Consider the following 15825-nt stretch of genomic DNA (forward strand, 5'->3'; position numbering starts at 1 on the left):
CCAATAACCGTGGTGTTGTCAAGATGGGGTTGTCCAAAATTCTTTCGAATAATTTATAACCATTCCAGAATAATATTATAGTCCAAATAATAGGCACTTTCTATCAACAATGAACAGTCCAAACAAGCGTTTTTCTTCTTGAAAAATATCTAAGTACAACATAAAGACTTACGTCAGGTAAACAAAAGTGTGAATGAGTCCAGAAATCAGAACGGAATTGAATGCTTAATTTTCTTCTGATATACACCATTTATTGCGACTGTACTTCGCAGTAGACCCAACAAGATATCATACACTATTGAATTTGGTGAACTAAGCATAGTTACGTGACCTCGTGCAACCATGCAAAACCACATAATTATTCTCGAAATTTCCATATCCCATCAGTCACTGAGAAACTACGCCATAAGCGCTATTTTAAGTCTTATTATTAGGATTATTATCACTAATTTTCAACATGTACGTAAACATCTATTTATACATCCTACACAATCTGTGTTCTTAACAGAGCCAGGCCACGTACAATTAATAACAAAAAATATTATATACACACTACAACCATGAATAACATAAAAATTAGATAAAATCATTGAACAGGAGTTACAATATATATATATATATATATATATATATATATATATATATATATATATATATATATATATATATCAAGCTGGTCATGTCAACATGGGATATACACTGAAATACTTCTTATTGTTACTAGTTGGTCCTAAATGAAAATAGTGTTGATCCTACGTCCAATAAGGCGGTCACGGCAGTCATCTTATCGCTACTCCTCCTGAATGGATGGTCATGTCAACATGTTTTTTTTAACTAAAAGACTTCTTTTGATATCGAGAAGGTCCTAAATGAAAATGGCGCTGATCTGATATCCAATATGGCCACCACAGCCTCCATATGGCTAATATTGTTATCGCTACTCCTTCCAAAACGATGATTATATAAACCACGGGGGTTTCACTAAAATATTTCGTATGATGTTTAGTTGTCTTAAATGAAAAAGGGGCCTAGCTGACTTCCAACATGACCACCACGGCAGCAAGTTTGAAAATCTTATTATCGCTACTCCTCCTGAATGGATTGCCATATCAATATGGAATTTTCACTAAAAGACTTGTTTATGTTGTCTAGCTGGTCGAAAATAAAAGTGGTTACCATCTGACATCAAATATGGCCGCCATTTTAAAATGTCATCACAACTCTACTGAAACAAAAAGTCATACTGACGTTAGGTTTACACCAGAAAACTTGTTGTATTGTCCAGTTGATTTTAAATGAAAATGGTGCTTAACTGACGTCCAATATTGCCGCCACGGCAATACATTTTGTAATATTATTATCGCTACTCCTCCTGAATGGACTACTATATCAACACTGGATTGTTACAAAAAAGACGTATTATGATATCTAGCTGGTCGTAAGTGAAAATTGTGCCCATCTGACATCGAATATGGCAGCCATCTTAAAAATCTTGTTATAACAATTCAGCTTGAACAGAAGTTCATACTGATGTGAGTTTTTCACTAGAAAACTTCTTATATTGCCCTGTTGGTCTTAAATGAAAACAGTCTCTGTCAGACGTCCAATATGGCCGCCATGGAAACATTCTTGAAAATCTTGCTATGGCTAATCTTCCCAAATGGAAAATCATATATTGAAAATATCGGTATACATGCTCCTTTCAAACTGTATGGCTACAACAATAAGGGGTTTACACCGATTGAATTCTTAGGATGCCAAGTTGGTCCAAATGACAATGGTGTCAGTTATACATCCAATACGGTTGTCAGGACGATCGGTCTTAAGTCTTGTTGTTATAGTTACCCCATGTATGGATAACCATTACCACAGGTTTTCACCAAAAGTCTTATAATGATATAAACTTTCTCCTAAATGAAAGTGGTGCCGAGCTGACATTCAATATATCTACCACAGCAGCCAATTTAAAAACCTTGCTCTTGCCGAAGAAAATCAGAGGTGATTTCAGTACTCGACGGTTAAAAGGAAGAAATGGTATTCTCTTGAATTCACGAAGATTCTCTTCACCCCATTAGAGCGTCAGCCCCTTTGAATGACTCCTGTATATTTGTGTTTTTTCCTTAAAATCTTTTGAAAGTATCAATAACAACGCTGTATGCATATTATATATAAAAATTGAGGATAACAGCAAAATAAAGTTCACATAATTTTGTCTCCACTTATCTTGAAGAATCCGCAAAAACAATTAATTTAACATAACTCAGCAAAGGCAATGAAAACACCGCAATAAGAGATTGTTGTGAAAACAAGAATAAAAGAGAAAAAGAAATAAAAATTCAGCAATTTTAATGAACGCGGTGCCAAGCCAATGAACGGCGTCGAGCAGGCAGACACAAATCCAAGCAGATCAGATGATCACGATGGATATATGGAATTAAAGTCCCAAACTTTCCGCTATTTACAGACACAGGTGCAGAACATCTGTACGATTTTCAACAACTTTTAATAAAGTTTATCAGCGTTGACGACGCCACCGCCATCACTACAAGTGGTCATATGTCTTGCTAGTTACTGACTGGGTTAAAATTTTCAATCAGTACATTTGGTCACCCTGACACTCCTAAAAGCTCGATAGGTTTCGAGAGTAGCCTTAAGCGATAAATGACTACAACAATCCGCACATTTGATCACCCGATACATCTAAGAACTGATCGCATTTCAAGAGTACGATTCTACAACAAATTATCAAACAGTTAAACTTTTGCACATATACTCCTACGCTTTTCTGTCAGAATTATGTTTAAGGGGAGATGATTATCGTAGCAACTGTTTTCCCCATCAAGGGGCCTAAAAATACCTCGATAATAGCAGTGACCTAACTACTGCTATTTTTATCCCGCAAAATACGAGAGTGTTGAGAACGAGTGTTCACGAATGTCTACTCCAAGGGACACTGTACAACAAACAACTATTTAACTGAGAGAAGGAAAACTGCTATTAGTTGAAGTGTGCATCGGCATTAATTGTTAGGAATCGTAAAACTGGTCGATGTAATAAAGTGTGTAACCTCGTCGTTTGATTCACATGAAGCAAATCCAGCGATAGAAAAAATTTTTTGTTTCTAATTCACCAAGGGGTAACCAAATACGAGAACAGATTGTTGATTTTGTGTGAAAATATAAATAACCGTCCAAGAAAAGATACCATTATATGAAAAAACCCAGACATTTCGAAAGAAATACTATTAAAATTTCTATTTATACATAAGACAGCTTGATATTTGTTCTTTCCTGGCATTTAAGCTTGACCACATTAACACTTGGTACTGCCAGATTTCTTATGCAGAATCAAAGTCCGCCACAGTCAAAATTCCTGGGAAGATTGAATGATGCTTTCCATTTGTCCGACTGCGTACAACTAACGTCAACTTAGCATATCAAAATCCGTAAATGTATAACACAGATAAAAAATACACTCCCAATTTGCCCGCGAAAAGCCAAGATATAAGAAAAATGGACGAACACACACACGCACACACACACACGTACACACACACGCGCGCCAGTGTCGTGGTAATTTGTTCTGAAATCTTAATACCAACACAATAAGGCCATCAGCAGCTACCCTGATGCATTCTGTTTTTGTGCTGTGAAATGTTGGCAAATGTGTAAATTGCACATGCCGATTGTTAGTTGTCATCTCTCAGATTTTGGTGATTGAAACTATGATTGTTTTAATTAAAAGTAACTAGATGTTTCAAGTAACTGGGTCTTTTCAAGTTGAGTCTCTCTGTCTGTCTGTCTCTGTCTCTGTCTCTCTCTCTCCACAGTAGTTTTCGAACATATTAAGGCGTATAACTTCCCTGAGTGTTGATACGTATACATAAGATTTACCTACTAGACGAGCTTACAAAATCGAGGGAATGTTTGTGATAGGCTGAAGTTTAAGATTGGTGAAAATGGGTCATATCTTGTGTTTGATATTTTTGAAGACTTTATCCATATATCTTCTAAATAGGATGTTCATCTTTTTCGTGCAAGGTAGGTTGTTACGCATAAACCATATATAGGTGCAAGGCCTGTAGATACTGACATTTTTGTTAGCGGTTGGTTTCGATTACACAGTGTGTATATATAGTGTTTAACCACGTTCATTCTTTTTACGTGTTTCATATTTAACAACTTTTCTGGATAAACTAGTAACCATGGTTGTAGTACATGATTTTTATTACGGAATAGAACATAGAAGACCCAGAACTTGAACGCATGACCAACCAACTGTATAGCATTATGTTGTATACGTACTAGCATTGCTTCATGTACTTTTAGTAATCATTCGGAACGAAGTTGCTAATCGTCCTAGTTGTCCTCCTCCCTCTAGTTTCTGATTAATGGGCGGTAAGAATTAGCAGATGTACCTTATGAAGGCACGTACTATGTATATGTTGTTCTACTTTCACTTTCATTTTTTTTTAAATGTCCCCAACTTCATAACCTCTAGCAGTGGAATTACTATCATGCACGTGTGTGTGTGTGTAAGAGATACTCATTACTGGCATCTGCGGATTGTGTGCATTTTTTAAAGTAATTAATAAAAGTCTTTTCAATTACTTCCAGGTAATCGATCGGGTCGTTACCTTTTATTTTCAGTATGTTAATAGGTCGAATAATTCACACGGGGTACCCGAGGACATATACAACTGAGTGCTACAAAATACGCTGCGTTAACATGCTAAACTACACGTATAACGGGTGAACGTTTCGTAACTTTTAGGCATATCCAAGAATCCGACTGTGACGGTGGGGATGGTTATTGATTTTTGTCGGTCGATACGATCGTGTTTCTTTTTTTTTTTTTTTTTTTTTTTTTTGTGTGTGTGTGTGTGTGTTTTTTTTTTTGAACCCATATAACTAGTAGTTAATTAATAACCAGAAAGCCACGAAAGGTAGCATTGTAAAACCACTGGATGATTTGTGCATTTAAAGGAAAAAACTAATAGATTTCCAAATAAAGCCTGAGTTTTGAACATTACCAAATAGCGGTATTGAAAATAATATACATTCCTTGACCAAAATCGAGGGCTCGTGACCCACACATAACCAGCTGAACCAGTTCGATGTGATAAATATATCAAACGAGGATAAAATGTTGTTACAAGTGAAAGGACAGAAGCGCGCGATGTGCTTCAGTTTTTTTTGTTTGTAAGTCCCCATCTTTGCGGGACAGAGACACTTGCACGAAGTCGTGGTATTACCTTAGTCACTTTTGGTGAAGCCTCGGAAACTGCCCCACAAGAAATAAAGCAAAACTTGTTAAAAACATTATGAGTATATATGCATGACTGATGTAGACAAAATATTTTGTACCAAAATCACTATGATCGCAACCGCTCCGGTGGCCTAGTAGTTAGAGCGTCCGTCTCGGAAGCGGGAGGTTGTGTGTTTCCCGGCCGAGTCATGCCAAAGACTTACAAAAATGGTACTTACAGCTGCCTCGCTTGGCGTTCAGCATTAAGAGGTTAGTGTTAGGACTGGTCAGTCTGGTGTCAGGATAATGTGACTGGGTGGGACATCATGCTACATGTCTGCACACAAACACACACACACACACACACACACACACACCCATGACCGTACATTGTTATTCGGTTTATGAACATTGCTTGGATTTGTATTTATCTCGATAATGTGTGTGTGTGTGTGTGTGTGTGTGTGTGTGATATAGATTCTTAACGTAACTTTAACAATTTTCAGTAATATCGCTACGATGTCTGCAGTGTGGCAGTTTATACTAATGTCTAGCACTAGGGCATCATGTCGCAGACATGCAGCATGATGTCCCACCCAGTCACATTATCCTGACACCAGGCAGACCAGTCCTAACACTAACCTCTTAATGCTGAGTGCCTAGCGAGGCAGTGGATAGTACCATTGTTCTCCATCATTTATACTGGCCGCCATTTATAGCCTATCTTATGCAGAAAAATGGCGTTAAAACCCTAAAACAACAACAACACATATAACACATTTGCACAAACCGTCCTAAAGCAAACACTGATACTTTCTCTCCCATTTCAACTGGGATTTTACCTTCGCTGCATCACTTATGCGTTGAATGTGCTTAGAAACATAGCGCAATGATGATCTCATCATTCCGTAACTCTTTGATAGTTACGTGAAACCAGCGATAACAGCAGCTTATATATGCCAATATTTTATGTCTATACACTTAACTGCGTCCCGGAAGATAGTTTACTGGAAAACCACTATATATGATCCAGAAGAAAGAAAAAAACACCACAAAAATGTAGCTGATTTTTATTGAATGTCTTTTGATTCCAGCGAGTGTAATTTGTCTGTAACGCGAAGAGACAGTTCATCCAAGGTAGAAGACAAAATACTACTACTTTTAAGCTTCATTAACAAATTAATTTTCAGTTACATAATGGTCAAAGACAGAGACAAGAGAACAATGCATATTGTCCACCTTTGTGAACAAATATATTCTTTTGGTTCCACAATAACTGTTGGATTTTCAAATTCCAACATGTTTTCGCCATATTCCAACAGTGTTCGGCGTACGGTGCCTAAATTTCGCTTCGTTTAATAATGAAATCTCCCTGATAAACACAAGCACTAGATATTTGATATTTTGATATTTTGCAGTGACTAGGAACTCCGTGCTGATAACTAAATCGTTTTCGTAAAATCCAGGTGATGCGAGACCTTACAATGTATACGTTTTCTTAAAGAATGATCGCATAATGTACAAAATAACTTGAATTAATTTAATTGATGTTTAATTTACATTTATGGATGTCAGAAGTCAAGATCAAGCCCCGAAGTATCCATCTACAACGTTTGACGCAATATTAGCGACTTTGTCCGACGATGCTCGGTTATGAATCCTATATGGAAATATGCAAAAAATATCAGCATTTAACAATAACTACATATTTGTTGTGTGACCAAAACATTAAGAAATTATCACCCACTGTACTTGCCTCCGTGGTTAGCTTACTCCATGTGTGTGTGTGTGTGTGTGTTTGGCACTCCGTTTTAATGCGTGTTGGTACACAGTGTGTAACTAAGGACTTCGCTTTTATTACGTTGAAGAGGTTACCTGACTCCAATTTAATCTGGAGGCAAGATTAGAAATTTGCGTATCTGCTTTGACATGTACATGTTAAAATACCGATTAATACGGTCATAGTAATTTTGATACAGCTATATCTAATCTTCTGACTCGCACATTAACAATAGTTATATAAAGTTAAATTGACTGTGCTGCATGACTGAGTACCTTTCGGGAAGTCTGGGCTACACGTACCAATCCAGTACACTATGAAGTACTGGGGAAAGGGGATAGGGTGTTGCGAGGGGAGCGAACAGTTGAAGTAAACGTACAAATTAATTTTGGACTCCAAAGAACCAAAACCTTTCAAATTTATTTTCTTTTTCAAGCCTGTAGAAGAGTTATAAATCTGATGATGTTACGTGTATTTACAATGGCTCGTTCGGTCGATTAAGCTTACTTTTGCTTTTTTGTACTGTACAGATGTGCTTTTTGCCTTTACGATTGCACTGTACAGATGTGCTTATTGCCTTTACGATTGCACTGTACATATTTGCATGTTGCCTTCACGACTGCAACATACAGATTTGCTTATTGCCTTCACGACTACAATAGTTACTGTACATAATGTGCTTATCACATTCACGGCTGCAGTGTACAGATCTGCATGCTGCCTTCAAAGCTGCCGTTGTCACTATACAGATTTGCTTATTACCTTCATGATGCAATGTACATATGTGCTTCTTGCATGTACAACTGCAGTTGGCACCCAAATCCAGTAAATTTAATCATCTTCCTACAGCCTTATTGCTGTCAAATAAAACACCTACAAAACATGCATTTCTCTCTTTTTTTAATTGTATTTGTGTTCTGTTTTCCAGGTTCTGATCTGTACCTCTCTCCCTCCCCCAGGGGAGGAGAATTACTACTATCAGTTGGCAGTAATCTAACTCTGGAATGCTCGTACAACAGTTCTGATATAATTACGAAGGATCTGATTTTCACAAGGTACGCGATCCATTGTATGTATGTATGTATGTATGTATGTATGTATGTATGTCAGTATGTACGTATATGCCTGCATGTGTATGTATGTATGTATATGTATGTAGATATGTATGTATGTATGTATGTATGTATGTATGTGTGTGTGTGTATGTATGTATTTCAGTATGTACATATGTGTCTGCATGTGTGTATATGTATGCATGTATGTATGTATGTGAGTAAATGTGTGTGTGTGTATGTATGTATGTATGTGTGTGTGTATGTATGTATGTATCTATCTATCTATGTATGTATGTGTGGGTATGCATGTGTGTAAGTATATAATGTCATATTTAGATCAAAATAAAGAAAGTTGTTTGTGGAGATGTACAACAAGGTTACTTTTTTCAAGAAATATTAAGGACAGTTAATTAAAGGATGGGAAAAAGCCAAGTTTACAGAAATACACATATAACATGTTTGGATATTTTGTAATGCTAGAATATTAGCACTGATTGCTGTATACAGTTGTTACATATGAACAATAATGAGTATAATGTGTAGACGTTTTCTGGAGTTTTAATTGCCAGACTGTCAGTGTGTGAATCCATTCATGATTTGTCATGGATTATACTAAGAATATTTAATTAGAGAAGATGGGGTTTAACCGTGCGCAGATATATACGACATTCTTAAATCTCTACCTCCAATAGTCGTGGGAAGTCGACTCTCTCTTATGACCTCATACATTTGGTTGGAGACTGGTTGCGAAATACTGAGCGAACTTGTTATTTTCGCCTGATTTTGGGGGGAAAAGCAGGAATTCGACGAATGGGCTTGATATTATTGCTTTAAATATTTTAGATGCTGTAGCCAGGGTAAAAATATAAAAACCTCGATTGGAACCCTTTAAAGCTTGCCGGAACTCTCTGATCTGAACGTTTCACAATTAAAAGCGACATATTTTATATCAGATGTCAATTACTAGGGATATTCAGTTAGTCATAACTTCAACGTTTCATCCAGTTTTCAGTATTTTCAAATTCTGATTTATTCATTTTTGTATACTGTCATAAGAAGAATATTTGTACCCCTCCATTGCTAACGGATAAATAGAACTGTTTATAATTAATGTGTGCTTAATTGCTAATACTGCTGTGTGCATTTTTGATTAATACAGGGATGGCGTGCAGCTGGATCCAGAATTTAAACAGTCGCATAGCGGAAAGACAGACGGATTAAGCAAGACATTGCTTGTAGTGAAGACCAATGTCAGCTGCTCGGATGGCGGGACTTACCAATGTATAATGGACACATTCTCGAAAAGAATAAACGTTACTATTGTAAAAGGTATTTCATTTCTTTGACTAATGTTCTTTTGTGATGAAAGGAACTCGTTACGATGCATTAATGTGCATTTGTCATGTTAAATGAGTGAGGTCCATTATGTGCGCCACAATACATTATACTGTATTATTCATATAGCAATTGGAACAAAACTCAGCCATTTTTTCCACTTAAATCTTGCTCGTCGGAAATTTCTTGAAATAGAAAAACTCAATCTGTTCGAAACACCTCACCTTGGATTGGCTGTAGGATTAACTGAGAAGTTACGAATGAATAAATAGTTTGATGCATTCGTAACTTCTCGGCCAGCCACTGTCTCGTAAATAGCCAAGGTGGTTTGCATGACATCCATTCGAGGTAAGATTCATATGATTAGTCTCCAAGCTGCGAATGAAGTTGATGTCTGAACGTTTGTGACCTTATCCGTCAAGTCGAGGGAAAAAAAAAAACAACCTCGTAAGTCTTCGCCATTGAGAACTATATTCGAAACTACTTGCCTTAACATGGAACAATATAGCGGCGGAAGGAGACACTGTCACAATCAAGACACTCTGTTTTCGCTGTGGTAACGTATGTGGTGCACTCAACCAGACATATCAAACAAATTGATGTGTATTTCTACAACAACTGCCGAGGTTATTTCACGATCTGACGGAAATGGCCGAGCGATGAACTTAAACGGTTCGGATTGTCCCTGTCGCTCAACCTGGTCAATCTGAGAGCGGAAACCCAAATGGGATTGGGAACCGGTCAAGAGCAAACACAACAGCGACAAGAAACTTCTATTGAGGCATTATGGGATTGCGAACTACAAGCAAGATTTACTTACCTATGCAATGTAAGAACTTTACGACGTGCAGAACTACACACCTCCGAAAATGAAGATTTGACAACGGAATGCTCCAATATGCATCAGCAATTTTACGCTTTGCAACAACTTATATTACCACACCTTTTTTGGAAAGAATTCTTCTTAGTTTAAGTTAGTCATGAAAATTAACAAAGTAATTGGGCCACATTTTTAAAACTAATTTGTTGCTTCTATCATTCAGACGTGACCGTAGAGTTGGTCGGCGTAGGTATAATATCCAAAATTGGATAGTAAATCGCCATGTAGCAGAGTCGCTTATTTAGCAACTATGTAACTATAAAACAGTCACCGCTCCGGTGGCCTAGTGTTTAGAGCGTCTGCTTTGGATGCGATAAGTTGCGGGTTTGAACCACAGCCGAGTCATATCAAAGACTTATACAAATGGTACTAGTAGCTGCCTCGCTGGTCGCTCAGCATTAAGAGGTTAGTGTTAGAAGTGATCGGCCTGGTGTCAGGATAATGTGAATGGGTGGGACATCATGATTCATGTGTGCGGTATGATGCCCAAGTGCTAGACATCACTTTAAACTGTCACAGTGCAGACATCGTAGCGATATGACTGAAAAATTGTTAAAGCTACGTTAAAAATCCTAATCCCCCCCCCCACACACACACTCACACAAAGCAAAGTCCGCTTGATCATTGTATATTCCTCTCATTTCTTTTATCGTTATTTTGTTGTTACTGATAAATTAAGCGAAATGTAGACGAAACATGCAGATTTTCTGGCAGATATTATGAAGCAGAATTAAAATAATGAAAAACTGAAATTGCTCTTCATGTAGTTTCAACACCGATTTTTCATTGAAAACTAAGTTTTATTACTAATAATGCATACATAAAATTTTACACTATACTATTACTACTACTACTACTACTAATAATAATAATAATAATGATGATAATAATAATAATAATGTAATAAGCCAAGAGAACGTGCTATTTGTAATTTACATATCTGTCTGTAGCTATGTTAAAGTTTTAGTAGTTATTTATTGATTATGGGGAGTCAGTATTGGGAAAATATTTTTCAGCCCGATTGAGTAGCCCATTTCTTGCATCAGACGTCGTACGTACAGCATTCTCGAGACTTTATGACTGCATAGATTCAGATTCGTAAAATGGAACCTCTCCAATCTCCATATAGAAATTATCTCGATGTTTTTAGGTATACGTGTTTTGTAATTTGAGGTAGGAATAATTATCTGTATTGGATATTTGAGTCGTGTTTTGTATTGCATGGCGTGAAGTACTAATATTCGGCTTAAAAATGCTTACTAGTGAATCATTCAGATGTCAAACAACAAAACCCAAGCAAGTTTGAAATTAGAGTTTTGTGACGTGTGATCAGAGAAAAGTATTTGAGGTGTTTGCGCGTTTAAGAACCTATTAGTTGACAACGACTGTTGTCTTGAGATCCTTATACATGTGGACTGTCAAAGCCAGACTCGCGCTGAATAATAATAGCAAATATCCGGCAAATGTGTCCTTTTCATGCCAAATTGCAGGTAATGAATCCGTGTATAAAGGGTTTATATCAAAACGTTTATGCAATCAAAGCCTGGAAATGCGATCGCAAAGCCTGGAAATGCGATCACGGAAACCGGAAATAATTTGGTTATTACGATTGGTAACATGACATGGACAGTCGTTACTTTATCGCACAAGACCATTTTTGGGGGTGGATGGGTGGGGTGGGCGGATCACTGGCAGCTGATTCATTATTAAGAGTTGGACTACTATCGCCCATTTGGCTGATGTTACTACACGTTACTATTTAGTATTACGGTCTTTTTTATTTAGTCATGTTTCCCAATGTCAGGCGCACGTTTGGAGAAAGTGTCAATCCTGCGAAAATTATAATCTTTTGATCCTAATTGAAGAAAAAAGCAACTTATTTTTGAAATTGAGAAAAACAAAATCCTTCAATGAAACTAAGCGAATCAGTTGTCAGAATACCGCCACTGATATGCGAACACGCATATCTGAGCTGCGAGAACGCGAAATGTTTTCACGTCATGATCCTGTTGGCTAGCCACGTAGTTCGACAACGTAAGTGGTCGTTTTGATGTCGCATAACGGAGAATTCAATTGCACTTAATCGAAAGTTCGATGTTGTGCATGACGAAAATCATGTGATTGAAAAGTATATTTTGACTGGCTGTTTCGAGCCACGAGATCTCGAAGCGTGTGTTAGCTTGCCATACTCATGGTGTTATGATGGTCTATTCGTTTAGTATTGGCCATACAAAGAAAATTATCTCAGTGAATGGCATAAAGGGCAGGCAGTGACAAATTCACTTAGAGAATGGTTGAAACTGAAACATACTTTTCTTTAGTTTGATTACTATTATGTTATGAATAAACAGAACAGCAGTGAAAACTGTCAACTAAAATGTATACACTTTACACTTAATATACATAGGGTAAATATATATACTCCTGCTACTAAAGGATGAAAATGTATTTATTTCGTAAAGAAATAATTTGGAAGATAAGTTTACTTGAGTTTCCAATTGCTTTCCCCATTGTTTCCTAAGTCAAGATGATGATCACATGATCGCAAATTTGAAGTCTTTGCACGTCTTGTATTCGCCACTATTTTGTTGCATTTGCCGGGGAGAGATTATTTTTAAATTATAACTTCATTTTAGTTTGCGTCGACAGTATCACTAATTGAAATAGTTTTAAATTTCAAAAACTGACTCTGCATATACAAGAAGAGTAGTTTCAACCTTTAATTATTAAATTTGGTACAGAATATTTGCCTACAAATCTAAATGTCTAAGACTACTTTTCATTCTCTGAGTAATTGACGAGACTACTTTCCATTCTCTGAGTAATTGACGGGCATCAACACTGTTGTGACAGAACAAACAGATGGAAGTAAAACACAACGAACATACTAACCTTGTTTTGGTGCCATCGTGTTTGTTCTTACCCGGTACCCGACTGCGGATTGTGCGTGGAGAGATAACAACGATGATAATGATAATGTCGCTGTAGACGATAATAACGATGATGAAGCAAAGGAGGACAGAGATAATTACAATTATTTTAAAAGTAGTAATGGTAACAGCATTGGCTTGCATTACATCATCGTCATCATCATTTTGGCTCCTAACCGCATGGGCGATGTGCCTATCTGTTTGTCCGTGCACAATAAGCTTGTTAACAATGTAGCATCTTTGTTTTCTATTCCATTTTAACCAAGTTGACATTTCACACCAGCAAGGTCTCTGATGAGTTATGGTTGTGGTTCAAACTGTTTGTATTGCTTATATGCCCTGTACCCAATGTTGATTCCGTTGATACATGGGAGTAGTGGAAATAATGAGCGCTCTAGACCAATTAGCATGTTAATTACAACTACAGTAAGGGCTTTGCCCTGTTTTTGTATTGAATAAATGTAAATTTAATGACAAACTGCAAAACCATAAACAGTACTCATTTACTACTATCTAAATTACTAGACCAGTCTGATTTGAGGATATTATTTCACAAATTAAAAATTCACTAGACCAGTTAGACTTGAAAATTAGTTCACAAATTCAAAAGGATTACTAGACGAGTTAGATTTTGGGGTATTGTTTTACAAATAAAATAAAAGTATTGTCAAGTAAGAATACTAAGACAAATTAGTGAAGTGAAATGTTGAAATCGGCGAATGTACTTCATACTAGTAAACTTCAATATTTATTACTGTGTTAGAAACGGAGACCTCTTGTTCCAGGCGGCGTAGAGACTTGCAGATCAAAACTCTGGTTGTAGACTTTTGGAGATAAAAAAAATAATTACTTTAAACAACTCGAAAATTGTGTATTGGAAAAAGTAAGATAAGAAATGTGAACGCCATTCAAGATTTTCACAAAATTTCACGTAAAATTAATAAAGTATTTTCAAACTCGTTGGACCATTGAGACGTGTGCCATTAAACCATTAATCATCTAGAATCGCCTCATTGAACAGACAGTCTTCTTATCTGTAAGAATCTATACTAAAAATGTTTTATAATATCATTGCTGAGGAATATTATTCCCGATCTCAATAATATTAAACAAACAACATCACTCTTTTGACATTAAGCAAAATATCAACACTCTATTCCATTAAGAGTGCCAATCTCAAATTTATGTTTCCTATTATGCCATTTATTATTTTTTTAGATACCTAATTTTAATACACCCACCACCTTCCTATCTTCCAAATCTAGTAGTATATCTTATGTTTTAATATAATACATGTGTATGAGTGTTTATGTATATTTTTATGATTACGTGTGAGGGTCAGACACTGCATATATATATATATATATATATATATATATATATATATATATATATATATATATATATATATATATATATATATATATATATATGTGTGTATGTGTGTGTGTGTTGCCTTTATAGTTTTAATATTCTATTATTGCAGACTACATGGATTGATTCAGACCCAAATGTATTATCCTCAGACAACAACAACAACAACAACAACAATAATAATAATAATAATAATAATACCAATAATAATAATGATAATAATAATAATAATAATAATAATAATAATAATATAAATAATAATGGTGATGATGATAATAATAATAATAATAATAATAATAATAATAATTCATGACAGATATCCAGATTTAGTCAACCATAAAACTGTGTGTACTCATAAAATAGTGACATTAAATGCTTATAAACACATGTAAAATAGTTAAATATATATTGATTTTTTTCTAGTTAAATACATCAAACTCAGTACTTCGATACTTGATGCACCATATCAAAACAAATAAAAAAATAACAATCTCCTTTGATAGACTTTTGACTAAAAAAGAATTTAGTTGTGTGTATAAACAAATTTGAGAAGAATCATAATGTAAAAAATAGCAATTTATTGAATTTTTAAATGAGTTTGAACTATATTTGACAAATACCATAATGTGAAAAATTTGATAGTTTTGCTTGTTTGAAATCTCAATTACACCTACTGATCAGACTTGTGTTATTCTTGTCCATCCTATTTCTTTCCACCCGGTTATGTTTTGCATTTTAGTTAGCTGTTCAGATATTGTAGTACAGGCATACTGTTCTTCACCTAATCATCTTGAGCATTTTTAAACATTTTCATGGTAGTTCTCATCAAACATTCTGAAATTCTCATAAACAGAACAAAGGCTTACTTTTTGATTTTTTTTCTGTTTTGTATATTAGAAGCCACAACGGCTGCATGGATAGTGTACTGGATTCACTTGCAGAATTTTTTTTTTTTCTTTTTCAAATTCTGCTCATGGATAGGCTGGGTCAACAGCCATGGTTTGTTTCTGGGCAAAATATTTAATTCCAATCGCATTGGCATGATATAAGCTTTCATGTGTTGATGTGCTGTTAAATGTTAATCAAACGAACTTTCATTTTGCTGAAATAGTGGCAGATGCTCCTATAGTTGTTATAAACTATTACTTCACAAATATCTGTATTTTTGGATTTTCAGTGCTTTGAGATCTCAAGTTGAAATCAGGGTAGAAGATTGTATCTTTT

The 15825-nt window shown here is 35.7% G+C and overlaps 1 protein-coding gene across 2 annotated transcripts in view; it reads left to right on the plus strand.

The window, feature by feature from the left end:
- The first annotated feature begins 3874 nt into the window (after positions 1 to 3874).
- Positions 3875 to 15825, plus strand: part of LOC149800931 (protein sidekick-2-like) — a 28899-nt gene continuing 16948 nt past the window's right edge. For both annotated transcript variants that reach the window (XM_089954990.1, XM_089954991.1), the window contains exons 1-3: positions 3875 to 4040; positions 7956 to 8082; positions 9242 to 9411. In XM_089954990.1, the coding sequence (XP_089811116.1) occupies positions 3959 to 4040; positions 7956 to 8082; positions 9242 to 9411 (379 nt within the window). In that variant the 5' untranslated portion in view covers positions 3875 to 3958. The remainder of the gene's footprint in view (positions 4041 to 7955; positions 8083 to 9241; positions 9412 to 15825) is intronic.

Source organism: Sinohyriopsis cumingii, chromosome 4 (assembly GCF_028554795.1).
Source record: "Sinohyriopsis cumingii isolate HCF-2022 chromosome 4, ASM2855479v2, whole genome shotgun sequence".
Lineage (NCBI taxonomy): Eukaryota > Metazoa > Mollusca > Bivalvia > Unionida > Unionidae > Sinohyriopsis > Sinohyriopsis cumingii.